General features: G+C 47.7%; 1 protein-coding gene and 1 long non-coding RNA gene across 3 annotated transcripts; one reads left to right on the top strand and one right to left on the bottom strand.

Moving 5' to 3' along the window:
• Window positions 1–535: 535 nt before the first annotated feature.
• Ccdc51 (coiled-coil domain containing 51) lies at window positions 536–11,334 on the bottom strand. Of its 2 annotated transcripts, none has more exons than XM_050139165.1 (4): window positions 11,251–11,334; window positions 3,317–3,636; window positions 1,975–2,139; window positions 536–1,517 (listed from the first exon to the last, which is right to left on the bottom strand). In XM_050139165.1, exons 2-4 carry the CDS (start codon window positions 3,626–3,628, stop codon window positions 762–764), a joined length of 1,233 nt encoding a protein of 410 aa, XP_049995122.1. In that variant the 5' UTR covers window positions 3,629–3,636; window positions 11,251–11,334; the 3' UTR covers window positions 536–761. The 2 variants fall into 2 exon arrangements, with proteins under 2 accessions (XP_049995122.1, XP_049995123.1); XM_050139166.1 differs by lacking the exon at window positions 11,251–11,334 and adding an exon at window positions 10,980–11,205.
• A 69-nt stretch (window positions 11,335–11,403) lies between these two features.
• Window positions 11,404–16,095, top strand: LOC126499803 (uncharacterized). Its single transcript, XR_007591186.1, has 4 exons — window positions 11,404–11,495; window positions 11,593–11,648; window positions 11,733–11,820; window positions 15,808–16,095. It is a non-coding gene; the product is annotated as an uncharacterized lncRNA (long non-coding RNA).
• The last annotated feature ends 58 nt before the right edge of the window (window positions 16,096–16,153 follow it).

The following is a 16,153-nucleotide window of genomic DNA, read 5'->3' as shown; positions in this document are numbered from 1 at the left end:
CGCCGTTTAACTGAGGAAGTCAAGGGTCACTGTTCCTCTGAAAAGAGGTCAGAGTTCTCAGGGCAGTCCACACCTGTTTTTCACTGCACCTTTAACTACTTCTCCATGCTGCTACCCGCATAGGTCTGAACTAGGCCCAGGCCTTTCGAGGGTCCAGGCACATGGGGAATACTTTGCACCAGGGCATCAAGGATGCAGACAAACCATGGATCTGTAATGATGTCCTCCATCTCTTCTTTTCTTCTGAGCACACTTCAACATCAAACCCAGGAAATTCCTCTCCTCCCTACCCCATGGCAAAAAGCTATGCACCAGGCTAGGTTCTGTTCACTTGAACAGACAAAACAGGAAGACAGGAAGGACCAGCCATCAGAGGGTAAGTCAGTATATTCAAAGTGAGAATCTAGACCTTAGGGCTAACCTCATCTAACACAGTCCTGAGCTAGGACCAAGATGAGGTAAGAAAGGGTGAGTTCTCTTACTTCAAGCAGAACCCCACGTCCCAGATTTCTGAAGTCAATGACAAAACTGAGTCTGATGTAAAACCCTTTTAAATAATACAAATTCTTAGATATTTTAATTGAACATTTACAGAAAGTTTTGATAATTATGTAAATAAGTATTACCTACAAAATAAAAAACACCTGCTGGTCAGCTCCTTAGATGACACTCAGTCTGAGGCTATATGCGCCTGAAGACTGATTATATCACCAACGACAGCCACCTTCACCCTTAGGCCCCTCTGAAGAAGGACCCCAGGGCTAACTGGTCTTGAAGAGCATGTATAGCACAGGCAATGTGGCCATAAAGGTCACACAGGTGACCAGTGTGCTGCAGATAGTATTTCTGTTGACTTGTGCTTCTAGCCTCTGCCCCATATCGGACAGGGCCAAGACCATGCTCCCTTGTTCCAGCAAAGAGCTGGGCAGGGTCCCATCTACTGGATCCACTGGGCCTGGATGTGCTGCAGCCTTTGCAAGCTGAACCACCCCAGCCATCTGGCTGCAAGTCTTTTCCAGGCCATCAAGCTGCTCTCGTAAACCCTCTAGGCAGGAATGGACCTGCCGAGAATGACTGAGCTGTTCTCTCATGGCAGCTGAAAGGGTTTCTATGTCCTTCCCTTGGATAGAAGAGGACCCTTTTGGTGACCCGGAGCCCTGGCCCTGCCCAGCGTGCACCAGGCCCCTCAAATCCACCATAAGGTCCTTGAGGTCTCTCTGCTGGAGGGAATAGCTAGAAGCCTGTTCACGGATGGCCTCCTGGAGACTGACAGGCCCTTTCTGTGCCTCCAGGAGTAAGGCCTTCAGTTCTTGTAGCCGGACACGGTTAACATAGGTGGAGCCAGCCACACCGATCAGAGCTCCGAGGACTGACCCAATGAGGGACCAGTTCTTAGTTCTCTCAGCCCTCGTGCGCTCCTTCTCATGACTCTCCCGCACAGCTGCGGAGAAGAGAGAGAACTTCTCCCGCTCTGAGTCTTCTGCGCGCACGTATGCTGCTCGGAGCCTCTTCTCTTCCTGTGGGAGCAAAGGGTGTCAGGCAGCAACCAGGAGCTTGTGACTGCAGCCAGTGGCACAGGGCCACTCCCCTGCCCCTGGCTCCACAAACACCTGCTGCCTGAAGAAGACAAAAAACACCTGGCTGGTGGTAGGAGCAGAGCTGGGAGGTGTGTGTGTGTGTGTGTGTGAAAGGTGGCCACAAGATCTTCCCACTGGGCAGTCATGCAGAACACGTCTCTAGGAAATAAGTGGGCGGCATTCCCTGAGCCAGCACCTCCACACGCTCTTCAATCACTCGGGTGTCAGTCCTTTGCTGGTCTCTTCGCCCAGTACTCAGGAAAGAGCAGGCACACAGGCTCCGGAAACCTGGGGCCATGGCCACCTTAGGAGCATCTAATTAACAGTCAGGGTTAAACTCCTCCACAACCTGCTGTGCTGGGGTCTAGGACCCTGTGCAGGTGCCTGAGGGGCTCACCTGCAGCATCCGGTGCTCCACAGTGGCCAGTTCCAGGTACTGGTTGTCCTCCCTGGAGACCCGATCCAAACGGTCCCTCACCTCCTTCAGCTTAGCCTGCTGTGCCTCTAAATTCTCCCGAGCCTCTCGGACAAGGCCACGAGCCACCATGAACACTTTCTCTGCCTGCAGAGAGAACGTCAGATGCCATTAGACCTTTGTCCATCCCCATCCGGGCTTAGCTTCACAGCTAACAAGGCCACAGCTGAACAGAGGTCACTGGGGTGTCACTGTGAAAGGTAGAAACAGTTCTTGGACCTTAATCCCGGCTCACTCTGGCATGCTCAACAAGCAGCCGTAGGCCACGCCCATGTGAAGCACTGGATTTATTCATTCAAGCAGAAATAACATGCCCCTGAGAAACTTGCAAAAAGCAAACAGTGACACAATCTTTGTCCACTAATATCAGCCAACTCCTGTCGGATGGAAACCACCACGAGGAACCAATGTTCTTATGCTGTTTCCAGTGTGCTGCTGAGGCCTGCAGTACCACCACCAAAGCATCGCTACAGCCTCCAGCTGATGGCCCTGGAAATTCCAACTCAGCAAAGCTCACCGGTACAAACAGTATCCAAGGAGAAGAGACACCAGTGCCTAAGCCTCAGTTTCCTCCTCCCTTGCCACACTGCTCTGTATCTGGGTGGGGGCAGTTGACGGGATGTACTTCCGCTGCCACCAAGGACTTGAAAACCACAGGCGGCTCTGTCTACTTCCCAATATAATGTTTCCCAGTGCCCTCTGCCTTTACACCATAGGCAAAATCCACAAAGGACATTTGCTGGCCTAATACAACTGGGAAGTCATAGGCTAGGGCATTTTAGCGGAGAGCAGTGGGTATAATTACAGAGAGACCTTCACCCCAGTAAAACAGACCCAGATTTCCGCGTGAGAGAGTCAAATGTTTCTACCAGTGATGTTCAGTTCAGAAAAGGCAAGTCTGAGCTGGTATGGTGACCCACACCTATAATCTCAGCTCTGAGGCAGGAAGATCACAAGTTCGCAGCCACCTAGAATATACTGTAAGTTCCGGGCCAGACTGGACTTTGGACAAAACCCTGTCTTAGAAAGAAAAGAAGGCCAGCTGTGGTAGCACGCAGCTGAAATCCCAGGCTCAGGAGGTGGACACAGGAAGATCAGGAGTTCGGCTACAGAGAGACTCCAAGGCCAGTCAAGGACACGGAAGGCCTCGTCAAACAGTGTCCACACCGTCATCACGTGTGCTGCTGGGAACTGTTTTGTTAGGAACCCAAGTCGTATTTCCCCAAACGAAGGCAAAGGCAAGCACCCTGGCTCCTCTCCTCACCTCAGTTACATTTCCCTGGGCCTCTCGAACTTCATTGAGTCCCACAAACTCTTCGTATCTGTCCCACCAAGCCTTGGCTGTGGAGGCCGCTTGCTGCTGAATGGTGTGGCCCAGTGTTCTTCCCAGTGCGGGGAGGCGGTGATACAACCCTAAGGCTGCGGCCTCTGGTCGCTTCTCTCTGGGCTGGTTGGGACCAGGACTGCACAGAGTCCTTGTCACAATGAGGTCCATTCCCAAGAAGCTTTTCCGTACCAGTACATGGGGCACGCCCACAATGTGCTGCATGACAAACATGGGGCTGTACCGTGTCATTGGAGGAGCTGTGAGGAAGAGACCAGACAGATGAGCCCCTGACCAAGAAAGGCTAGGATTCAGGAGGGTCTCCAACACTAGGCCTGGTGCTGAACAGACTAAATTCTGCCCCTACAGCAAGGGGAAGGCCAGGCTTTCCTGAGTCTGCAGGAAAAAGCTCATTAGGGCATCATGCCTTTGCTCTCTTCCCATGAAGCCTTAAAAACCACCATCCCTGCTGTTTGGTTGGGGGCTTCACCCCAGCCCCCTGGCATACATATATACAAGGAGTCTAAAAAATGTTTAGTTAAAAGCATCACCTCAACCCCTAACATCTTTATCCAAAAAATCCTGGAATGTTTGGCTGGGGGCTTCACCCCAGCTCCTGGCATAAGCCCCCTCCCCTGGGAGTGGCTGCAGTCCAGACTCCACCTCCAAGAAAGACCACCAAATGGTGAGCCCCCCCTCAGTCAAGATCACTCCCACAGGCTATTTAAGCTGCCCTCCAGAGAATGAACACATGGTCTCCCCTTTTCCCTCTCCAGTGGTCATCCCAGTTCTCCTTTCACCCCCTCTGTGTTTTTCTAGGGTGCCACCTGGGAGTGCTGGCATTCTTTTTTTTTTTTTTTTTTTTCGGTTTTTCGAGACAGGGTTTCTCTGTAGCTTTGGAGCCTGTCCTGGAACTAGTTCTTGTAGACCAGGCTGACCTCGAATTCACAGAGATCTGTCTGCCTCTGCCTCCTGAGTGCTGGGATTAAAGGCGTGCGCCACCACCGCCCGGCATGCTGGCATTCTTAAACCTGAGCATTTTCTAATTTGGTCTAATTGGGATTATTGCATCAGGGGAGAGGTTTGTTGGTCAGAAAATACTTAACACCTCTCATCCCCCCAACTACATACATACCATCTCCTAGGTCTCTGACAGGACCTAGGTGAGAATCTTGGTGCTTGCTTTTTCTGCTAATGCCAGAGAAAATCCTCAAACCTGGGTTGCCCATGCTGACAAAAAGATTAACAAAGGCCCTGTGGACTGGTCTGATGGTACAGGTTTGTAATCCTAGCTCTTTGAAGCTGATGCAGAAGGCCTGAAGTTCAAGGACAGCCTAGTCTATATAGCAAGTTGCAGGCTAGCCAGGGCTACACAGTGAGACCCTGTCTTAAACAGCAACGGTAAACAAAATAATAACAAAAAGGAAAGCGAAAGATGCGTTTAAAGGACTAGGCATATAGCTCAGTGACAGAGCACTTGCCTAGCATGCCTGCAACCCTAGGTTCAATCCCCAGTCCTGCAAAAACACAAAAAAGGCTCCCTTGGGAGTGGTGGAACTAAGAACGAGGGGGAAAGTTAACCTCCAGAGTCGTTTTTTATCCAAGTCCTTCACATCTAACTTCCAGAATTACTGAGCTAGCCACTAGCTCTCCTCTGAAAGGACAATTCCAGGGAGGGAAAACCTGTTTTCCCCTGCTTTTCTTAGGTTCAGGTCACACCATCACTCTGCCCTCCCACTGACTTTTCAGGCTCCCAAGTCCCTGTCTCATATTTCCCAGCTTCCTCCCCAGCCCCAGCCACTGCTCAGCATGGCAGGCTTCTCTGCTCACTTTCAGGTTTGGGCCCTAACAACATCTACTTCCTCTGACCTGAACAGGACAGGGAGTACCCAGAGTCAGGCACTGCCCCAGCCCAAGAACAGAATGGACTCAGAACCCCAAAGGGAGGGCTAGGTTACCCAGAATCTCAGAAAAACCTGGCTGTGTCTTCTGGCCAAACCACATTAAGCTCTAAAACGCTGACCAGAGCGACATCTGGTGGCCAACCAGAGAAAGCAAAGGGAGTCGGCCACAGAAGAGGAGGAAGGGTCAAGTGGAGAACACAGAAAGGCTTCCTCAAACTGTGGCTGGGATTTTTCCTTAGTTTCAAGACATAAAACTTCTCACAGGTGGTAACTACGAGATGGCAGGATAATTTTGATAATTTCTTCTCTATATACATACTAACTTGATCACACGGAAAGGATATATGTAAACAAACACAGGTATGGGGGGGGGCTTCCTCATGTACAGACCTGCTCGCAGCATCAGAGAGACTCTTGGTTCTTTTGAAAACAAAGCTGGATAGACAGGGACACACCCTCTGGTCAAAGTAGGCTCCTGCTGAGAGCCCCAGAAGAGGGCATCTCTGTGACACTGGTTCCAAGCTGGAGCTCTACCTGAACTCTGGAGGACCATGCTCAAGGCAGCCTACAATATTCATGCCTTGGTGGTTGGGTGATCATTCTAAGCCCCAACACCAGGGCCCTCAGAACAGAGGTTACAGCCCCAGAATAGTTCTGTAAATATACTTTTCATTACAGCCAAGCACAATCCCCACTGTCCTTCCCAGCAACACTTGGTAGGAATGAGTTGGCCATTGCATTTACTGCAGCTTCACACCTCCCCCTCTATCGCCCTCCACAGCCCTCTCAGTGTTGGGGACCAAACCCAGCAGAGCCTGGCACTTGCTGGACAAGCCCTGTATCACTACACCCACAGCCGCTTCCCAGCTCTCTTGACCCCATTCTATGGTTCAGAGGTCCCCGAAATTAAGAGGCACTCAGACATCTCTGATTGCCCTACAGCCTTCAAAGTTCCCATCTCTTCCTGAGGTCACTGCTTCCTTTCAACTTCCCCCAGCCTTTCAGTCCAGCTCCTGGCTTGTCCTCTGCTGGCTGTCTGCTCTCAGTGCCCTGGAACGTCACTTATACCTGGCAGAGAGGAGCCTGAAACCTTGTTTCTGACACAGCAGCTCAAGGGGCTGCTAAGACATGAGGAGGAGCAGACTCTCCAGTTTCCAAGTCACTTGGCATAAAGAGATCTGGCAGAAGTCAGTAAGCTCAGGCCCTCCCAACCTCCCCTCTCTTTCTTCTTTCCATAGCCATATTCTGCTCCAACCACTTTGACATGCTAAGCATGACCTGCATGACTCTGTGCCCTGCCATCTCCCCCAGCGACATTCTGCTTCCTCCACGAGACTATGTGGCTCATCTGTCTCCTCAATTGTCCCCTTGCAATAAGGTCTTCCTTGACGACCTCCTTACCAGTCGCCTTTCCTGGTGTCTGTATCAGATATGTATTTCCTAGCACAAACACACACTTGGTAAGAGCAGAAACTTCAAAGAGAAAAATGTCAATACTCCCAGCTTGTTGCCCTCTCTACGCCCTCCTTCCAGCCTCTCCTTGCCACCCCATCACACACTGCTTGTCTCTCAATTTCAACAACATCCATCCACAGGTGTCTTATAGGACCCTCAACCAACAAGGTAAAAATTATGCTGGCAGAGGAAAAGCTGGGAAGCTCTTGGAGTTGTCTACAATACGGAAGGTGGCCAATGCAGCTAGCAGGTAAGGCAGAGATGGGTTGAGGGGGCGAGGCTGGACAGACGGACAGATGTCATACTAAGCAGGAGCCTAAGGAGCGAGTTCAGATTCTTGCCCTTTCAGATCAGGTCTCCCACTACCACCAGATGGCTGCTTGCTTCCTACCCTGTCTTCTTCATGCTTTTGTCATGTGGCTTTTTTGTTTTGCTTTGGTTTTTTTTTTTTTCTTCGAGATAGGGTTTTTCTGTAGCTTTGGAGCCTGTCCTGGAACTTGCTCTAAACACCAGGCTGGCGTCAAACTCACAGAGACCTGCCTGTCTCTGCCTCCTGAGTGCTGGGATTAAAGGCGTGCACCCCCCCCCCCCCCCCCGGCCTGTCATCTGTCTCTTACCCTCACTTGCAGCTGATAGTTTGCTTGTTTCTCACCAAGAAACGTGAAATGGGAGGGGGCACGTCTACAGATTCTAGCAGCCTTTCTCAGTTGTCAGTGTCTGCCCAGCCACAGCCCCTTACTGCAGTGCTGGGAGTTAAACCCAGAATCTTGCCAGGCGGGCAGTGATGGCTCGTGCCTTTAATCCCAACACTTGGGAGGCAGAGGCAGGCAGATCTCTGTGAGTTCGAGGCCAGCCTGGTCTACACAGTGAGTTCCAGGACAATCAGGGTTGTTACACAAAGAAACCCTGTCTCAAATAACAAGAGAAAGAAAGAAAGAAAGAAAGAAAGAAAGAAAGAAAGAAAGAAAGAAAGAAAGAAAGGGATAGAAGTCAGAATTTTGCACATGCTAAGCAAGCAGTGATCTAGATCTCTAGTCCTCACTTTCTCCCGCCTCTTAGGAAGAGCAACACGCAGCCTCCGACACTGCTCAGTCATTGAGACACCTCATCTAGCAACTGCCCCATTTCTTTGTCCCTGTGTGCCATCAGATGCTTTGACAGATTGCCCGACCCTCATCTCCACTGTTCTCCTCCCATTTAAACCCTCTCTGCAGTGGCCTTTGCGCTCACCCTTGTCCAGATATGTATCTGCTCAAATGTCACCTGTTTCTTGTAAATCACCTCCTCCACTAAATATGATGGCCAGTCCTGGATCCTCATGGCATTTGCCCTTCATCGGCCTGTGCCTTGTGAGAGCTACCTCTTCATTCAAAAACCACTTCAATTGGCTTCACTTGTCCTCATCTCCCTATGGCCAGACACAGTGCTCAGGTTCCTCTTGCATACAGTTTTCTGGATTTAAAAATGCTAGAGAGGGCTGAGATGGCTCAGTGGTGAAGAGAGCGGTCTGGTCTTGCAGAGGAAATAAATTTGGTTCCCAGTATGCAGATGGGTGCTTGCCACCACCTGTGACTCCAACTATAGGGAGTCATCGCCCTCTTCTAGCCTCCATGGACACATGCATTTATATGCACATTACTCCAGACAGACACACATATGTACATGTGATTAAAATAAAATATAAGGGCTAGGGGTAGTGGTACAAGCCTTTAATCCTAGCACCCAAGAAGCAGAGGCAGGCAGATCTCTATGAGTTCAAGGCCAGCCTGGTCTACATAGTAAGTTCCAGGTCAGCCAAGGATACATAGATGCTGTCTCGAAAATAAATAAATAAAAAGCTGGGCATATAACTTTAACCCCAGCACTCGGGAGGTAGAGGCAGCCAGATCTCTATGAGTTTGAGACCAGCCTGATCTACAGAGGGAGTTCCAGAACAGCAAGGACTACACAGGGAAACCCTGTCTTGAAAAACAAAAAACAACCAACAACAATAATCACATATATATATATTACATCACACATATATATAATAGAGCATATTTTTAAATAATTTACATTATAATGGGGTATGACACACGTCTTTAACCCAAGCACACTAAGGCAGACAGGCAGATCTTTGTGTGCTCTAGACTAATCCAGACTACACGGTAAGCCCCGGTCTCAAAAACAAACTCAAAAAACTGGTTTTGGAGTTGGAGAGAAGCCTCAGGGGTTAAGGATAATTGCTACTCTTTTAGAGGTCCAGGGCTTAGTTCCCAAGACCTGTATCACATGGCTCACAATCACCTGTAATTCCAGCTCTAGGGGCTCCGACTCCCTTTTCTGGCTTCCATAGGCACTGCATGCATGTGGTACATGGATGGACAAGCAGGCACACGCACACATACCCATAAAAATTAAAAATCTATTAATGAACCAAAACAAAATGCTACAAGGCTAGGGATGTAGGTAGGGGGTACAGTATTTCCCTGGCATGGGGGAAGTGCTGGGCTACATCCCCAATGTTGGAGAAGAACGCAAAAGCATTCCTCATACTCAAAATGATGCTCATACCCGCCATCTCAACTCTCGGGAGGCTAGCAGGCAGGTGGACTTCCAAGTCCTAGGCTAGTCCAGTCTACACAGTGAATCTGTTTCTTTTCTTTCTTCTTCTCCCCCCCCTCCGGTTTGTTGAAACAGGATTTTTCTGTGTAGCCCTGGCTGTCCTAGAACTCACAAAGATCCTCCTGCCTCTGCCTCCTAAGTACTGGGATTAAAGTTGTGTGCCACCACTGCCCAGAGAGTCTCTGTTTCAAACCTCAGAGAGAGCAAGAGGAAATGCTTCTATGATTGGTTGTAGTAATATTTGCATAATCTTTCATGCATTAAAAAATCACTGAATTGTACAAATTAAGTAGCTGAGTTATACAGTTATATAGTGAGTTTTAGATCAGTAAAGCTGTATTAAAGAATAATAACTGACTGTCTCGAAAAAGAAGAAGAAGAAGGAGAAGGAGAAGAACTGGCTGGGCTGGAGAGATGGTTAAGAGGGAATATAAGCTAGAGTTTGGTTCCTAGCACTCACACTGGGCAGCTCGCAACTGCCTGTAACTCCAAGTCTGAGGTACCTGATGGCTCTAGCTTCTGAGCGCTCTCTTGCTCACTCACTCTCTTTTACACACACACACACACTCATAATTAAAAATAATATTTTTTCCAAAAGCTGGGAGTATAGTTGTCTAACATGTGTTAGACACTCATACACACACACCCCACATCTGTGACTTCTTCAGTTAAGACTTTTCCACCAGATTCTATATTACCTAAATGTCCAGCCCATATCACTGCTTGAAAATCTAATCTAACTTTATCTACCAAACTGCTTTTGCCATGCTCTTCTCCACCATGGTTTACGGTAATTCTCGTACAAATGCTAGACTGACAACCTCACATAACCCTAGACCCTCCGTTTTCTCTCTGATCTCAATCCACTCCATTAGCAAAATTCCACTGACTTTCTAAAACCAGGTGCCCATCCCTTCTAGCTCTGCCAGGACTACAAAGTGGTTTCAATGACCAACACTCTGCGGCTGGACTATCTCTGCTGGGCTTCTGCCTCTCTACTCCAGTCTCTGAGGTCGGCTATCAACAAAAAGCCAGTGGTCTTTTCAGACGCTGGCAATCTCAGGTCTCTGTCTGCGTAAATCCTTCAACAGTCCCATGTTTCTTTCAAGGCAAAAGTCAAAGTCTTCACAGCTTACAGGGGATCCGACTCATTCCTCTCTGACTGCACCTCCCACTAGGGTCTCTTTTCTCCCTCCCTTCAGTCATGAAGGACTGGACCACGGGAAGCAATCCCTCACCTCAGGGTCTTGGTATTGGCTAGCTGTTCCCTACTTAGAGGTGGCTCCGTGGCCTTTGTCAAGTCCTGCTCAAATAGTCCATGAAGTCACCCTATCAAAAACCGACATCCTACCCCCCCCCCCAGGGAACATTCCATAACCACTTTCTTTGCGTCTTTTTTCTCCCTAGACAGGTCACATAATATGTGATACATAGTTTACTTATTTGCCTTGCTACAATGTCAGCTTTGCTGAATCCCCCAGTCCAGAGTACTGTCTATATAGTACAGTCAACAAGAACAATGTCAGTCCAGAGTACTGTCTATATAGTACAGTCAACAAGAACAATGTCAGTCCAGAGTACTGTCTATATAGTACACAGTCAACAAGAATGAACTAGAAGAAGAATTTGCAAACGGTTACACTCATTATTTCATAAAGTCCAAACTTCTTCCCGCGGCTTCCGAAGCTGAGGACCAGGTGATATTGGCCACGGCCATCTCCCATTCTCTATCGTTCCAGCCAGCTGTGCTTTCCTGGGTTCCGGAAAGGAGCTTCGCACGCGCCTGCCCCTCTACCTGCACCACGTTCTTTCTGTGCATGATGACAGGCCTTATAGCCAAACGCCCCCCAGTCCCCTCCCCCGCGAGGTTTCGGATCGTCTCCCCGGAAGAAAGAGCCTTCCGCCTCGTACCTTAAGAGCCTAAGCCTATTAGGTTCCAGCGGTAAGGCCCGCGGCTGCCACTCAAATGACCTCTGAACGGGTAGCACCCACCCCTGGAGAGCGCGTCCTTTAAAAGACGTGAGGCTAACTTCCTGCTTGAAAGCCAATCAGCGAGCCCGCCGCGCGGCGTAGGCGCCTGTAGTAAGCTCCGTTTCCGGCTTAGGATCAGGGTCTGGAGAAGGGGGTGTCTGGAGGCGCCATGTCGGGCCGGGAAGGTAAGGCTGTTTGGGGTCTGGGGGACGGATGGACGGGGAAGAACGAATAGGGCGGTGGATGGCGGGGATGGGCCGAGCATGCTCCTGTCGCCCACAGGTGGCAAAAAGAAGCCCCTGAAACAGCCCAAGAAGCAGGCCAAGGAAATGGACGAGGTGAGGACGGGAGCGGAGGCGCGGGCGGGCGCTCTGAGGGAGTGGGCGACTGGCCTGGAGTGAACCTGCTCTGCCTCTCCGCAGGAAGATAAGGCTTTCAAGCAGAAACAAAAAGAGGAGCAGAAGAAACTCGAGGAGCTAAAAGCCAAGGCCGCGGGGAAGGGACCCCTGGGTAAGTGAGGGTGGACACCAAATACAGCTGGACCCAGACTGAATGAGCATGTGATCAAACCAGACTCTCTGATTGTGGCTCACAATAGGGGCTGACTGAGAAGCCATTAATAAAGGCACTGGGACTTGTTTTTACTGTATGTACTGGCTTTTTGTGATCCTAGTCTATTTGGATGTACAGCTTCCTAGGCCTGAATGTAGGGGGGAGGGCCTTGGACTTCCCACAGTGCAGGTTTCCCTGCACTCTCTCAAGAAAGGAGGGGGAGGGAAGAGGGGGAGTGGGGTAGCAGGAGTGGAATGGGAGGAGGGGAGGAAATGTAAATTTTTGAATGGAAAAAAAGCTGAAGTTATTGAAAAGAAAAAAAAATGTATGATAGAATAAGCCATGGAAGAATGAGAAATACACAGATTATGTGAATCTTGTATGATCTTTTTTATTAATTTTAATGTTTTAAATATTTGTGAGAGAGGAATGACAAGTTAAGAGGGATAGTACATAGTAAAAAAAAAAAAGCTGGTGAATAAAATCAACCTGTATAGTTTAAAGACATGTTGACCTCAGAGTGGAGTGCAGCTCTGAGAGACAAATGCTCGGAGCCAGTGTAGGTACGAGGGCCAAACAGGTCTTCTGTTCCTGGGGTCCTTGGTGAAATTGCGGGACCCTTGTGTCCACGCTGGCCAAACCCCCGGCCTGTCTTGGCTTTGCAACAGTACCGAGGGATGGGAGTGGAAATGTGGCCAGAAAATAAAATCTCTTGCCTCGTGGACACCTTGGGCTTCCAGTCCATAGGGAAGCTACAGAAATGGAAACACGAAAATGTACTCCGAACAGTGCATATAGCTAAGCTTTTGAATATTGTCCAGTTTCTGGCTTCTTTATAGTTTGTTACATTATAACGTAGAATTTTTACTTGCTGTTTACATATCTGTAATGTTGAGTTCTGAGTCACCTTTGGGTGTGTCTAGGCTAAAAGATAAAAGTCCAGGGATCTTAATATGTATTTTTCTCTGCGTGCTATTTTGTGTTTATTTGTGACTATGCCGGGGAACAGTGTCCTATGCCCCACGTTTCTCACTCTACCTTGTTAACCCAATCTTCCCCATGGTTCTGCCTCTTAGGAGTGAATTACAGGCCCAGCAGTCCTAATTCTGCATTTAAAAAACCTATTTATTTTTGTGTTTTCTGTGTATGAGTGTTTTTCGTGCATGACCCTGTACCATGTGTGTGCAGTGCCCTGAGAGACCAGACAAGGGTATCAGATTTCCTGAGACTATAGTTACAGAACCAGGTCCCCTGGGAGAGCAGCCAGCACTCTTAACTGCTGAGCTATCACTCTAATCCCATTTTTTGTTATTTTGTTTTTTAATTGCTTTGCCTCTTCTTATTCTTTTTTATTGCAGTACCTCATGCATGCTAGACAAGACCTACACCGTCATTATTATTTTGAGACATGTTTTTGCTAATTTTCTCAGGCTGGCCTTGAATTTATGATTCTCTTGCCTTCATCTCCTAGATAGCTGAGGTTGGAGTTTGTGCCACCAGCCTGGCTTTGTGTACATTGTAAAAGCACTATTTTGCATTTTCTAACTAGTGCTGATTCTGCCTGGTATCAGTGTGGCATATACTGGAAACTGTCACCCCAAGACCTATTACAGTAGGCTTGATCTCTTGTTATCCACACGGCAATGAAGTCAGGTACTTGGTGCCTTCCTTTAATCTGTGTTTATGTTAAAAAGGTTCAAACCTTGAAGTCCTATACAGATTGAGCATTTATAATCTGTAAATCCAAAATGCTCCAGATCTGAAACCTCGTTAGAAGTAGAAAATCTACTCCTGACCTTGGGTGATGAGCTGCAGTCAGAATGCTGAGGAAATGGAAGTGTTATTACATTAACTTCACACTATATGCATTGCATGTGGGGGTGGGAGTGTTATATTACATTAACTTCAAACTATATGCATTGGCTGTGTGTGAAGCATAAATGAGCGTTGTGTTCATAATTGGGTCCCATCCCTGAAATGTGTATATGCAAAAGTCCCCCAAGCCCTAAACACCCAAGTTGGCCTCAAGCTCACAGAGATCTGCCTGCTTCCACCTCCCTGAGTGCTGGGATTAAAGGTGTGTGTCACCACTGCCTGGCTTTGGAGTGGTATTTTTAAATTGAAGGCATAAAAGCCAGTCCAGGAATATAAAATGGGATATAGTGTGTTGTAGTGTGGCAGTTAAGAATATACAGATTTTCCTGATGGCGGTGACTTGGCAAGCTCTGGGTCAGTGAGATAAACCACTAGGTTGATGGGGAATACAACCTAGGGTGAGCTTCTGGCCCACAAATGCAGGCACATAAAATGTGAAAGGGAAAAAGTATGCAATTAGAAGTCAGGCTTCTTAGGTAGAGCCCTGGCATGGTGGCGTATACCACTAATCCTAACACCTGGGGAAGCTGAGAGAGATTGAGGCAGAAAGATGAATTTTTTGAGATGGGGTTTCTCAACATGTGGGTCACAATCCCTTGGGGTCAAACCACTTTCACATGGGTTGCCTAAGACCATTTGAAAACATTGATATTTGGATTATGATTCATAACAGTAGCAAGATTACAGTTATAAAGTAGCAACAAAAAAACACACAAAAAAAAAAAACAAAAAAATAAAGTAGCAACAAAAACCATTCTGTGGCTGGGGGTCATCACAACATGAAGAATTGTATTAAAAGGTTGCAGGTTTAGGAAGGCTGGAAATCACTGCTATCTGTAGTCCTGACTGTGCTGGAACTCAGTATGTAGACCAGGCTGGCCTCAGACTCGCCCCTGCCTCCCAAGTGCTGGGGCTAATCACATGTACCACCATACCTGATTAAAACCTTTTTTCTAGGGGCTGGAGAGATGGCTCAGCGGTTAAGAGCATCACCTGCTCTACCAAAGGTCCTGAGTTCAATTCCCAGCAACCACATGGTGGCTCACAACCATCTGTAGTGGGGTCTGGTGCCCCCTTCTGGCCTGCAGGCATAGACAGACAGAATATTGTATACATAATAACTAACTAAAATAAATATTTAAAAAAAAAAAAAAAACCTTTTTTCTATACAGTATACGTTTGTTGGTGGCAACTGCTCATTTGTTCCCGGCCTCCCAGACCCGAAATAATCACATAGAAACTATATTATTTGCAATACTGTTTGGCCAATAGCTTAAGTGTATTTCTAGCTAGCTCTTACATCTAAAATTAACCCATTTCTATTATTTTATATTTTACCACGAGGCTCATGGTTTACCGGCAAGGTTCCAGCACATCTGTCTCCTGTGGTGGCTACATGGAATCTTTCTGACTCTGCCTACTTTCTCCTCTATCTCTGCTTGGAATTCCTGCCTTGTTCTCTTCTACCCTGTGATAGATCCAAGGAAGCTTCTTTATTAGCCAATGGTATACAGGGGGGAACCTACATCATATTTTGATCATGTTTTCTCCTCCCCCAGCTCTTTCCAGGTCTTCTCCACCTCCCTACACACCAACTTCTGTGTTCTTTCTCTGTTTTAAGATGGAAAAGAAAATCGAAACAAAAAACCAGTAGGGGAGCCCACAAAAACAGGAGAGTGAATTCGAAGCCCACCCTTACTGTTTTAAGACTTTACTGTAAACAAAAACAGAAAAGACAAACCACCAGATGAGAATTGAGGCTTCTCACATACTAGTTTATAACCTTGAAGTCACCAAACATCCAGAACTACTTATCTGTAACGTGGGTTGCTGTGAGGAGCATTAATAAGCCAATCTGAAGGACACAGTAGTATAGAGAGTAGTCCGCAGCTCTTGAGTCATGGCCCCTGCCTCAGCTATGCTCTGTCTTTGTAGGAGAGATGGTGTTGATGAAGGAATTGTGCGTGTTTGTGTCATAGCAAATACCCAGCACGAGCCAGGTATTACCAGGACCCTTGAGGCTTTTTAGCCACAAGTATATTTTTCCCTGATCGACTTTTCCTTTTGCAGCCACAGGTGGAATTAAGAAATCTGGCAAAAAGTAAGCTGTTCCTCATATCTGAGATGATGGTGACCCTCTTCCATTCCTATTTAAACATCTGGATTCCCTGCCATAACATCTTTGCCATCTACAGCTAGAATGAAATGTTATCCTGGAGCCTGTTAAACATCTGGATCCCCTACTATAACATCATTGCCACCTATAGTTAAAATGAAGTGTTATCCTGGAGCCTGTTGTACATTGTAATAAACTTTTGTAAAAAAAAAAATAATAATAATAAAATAAATAATACAATGGCTTATTGTCTTTAGTGTTCAGCAGTCCCTACCTCAGCTGTGAATTGAAAGTGAACCC

Source organism: Alexandromys fortis, unplaced genomic scaffold (assembly GCF_014885135.2).
Source record: "Alexandromys fortis isolate MF-2015 unplaced genomic scaffold, M_Fortis_MF-2015_v1.1 scaffold_36, whole genome shotgun sequence".
Lineage (NCBI taxonomy): Eukaryota > Metazoa > Chordata > Mammalia > Rodentia > Cricetidae > Alexandromys > Alexandromys fortis.
Note: the sequence above shows the minus strand (reverse complement) of the source record. Positions and strands in the feature narration are given on the sequence as shown.

Bases quoted from the DNA above. Each gene is read 5' to 3' on its own strand.
- Ccdc51 (XM_050139165.1), bottom strand. From the start codon at position 3,628: ATGACACGGTACAGCCCCATGTTTGTCATGCAGCACATTGTGGGCGTG. The intron at 2,140-3,316 runs GTGAGGAGAGGA...TTCTCTCTGCAG, and splicing joins CCCAGGGAAATGTAACTGAG to GCAGAGAAAGTGTTCATGGT. The intron at 1,518-1,974 runs GTGAGCCCCTCA...TTGCTCCCACAG, and splicing joins TGGAGCACCGGATGCTGCAG to GAAGAGAAGAGGCTCCGAGC.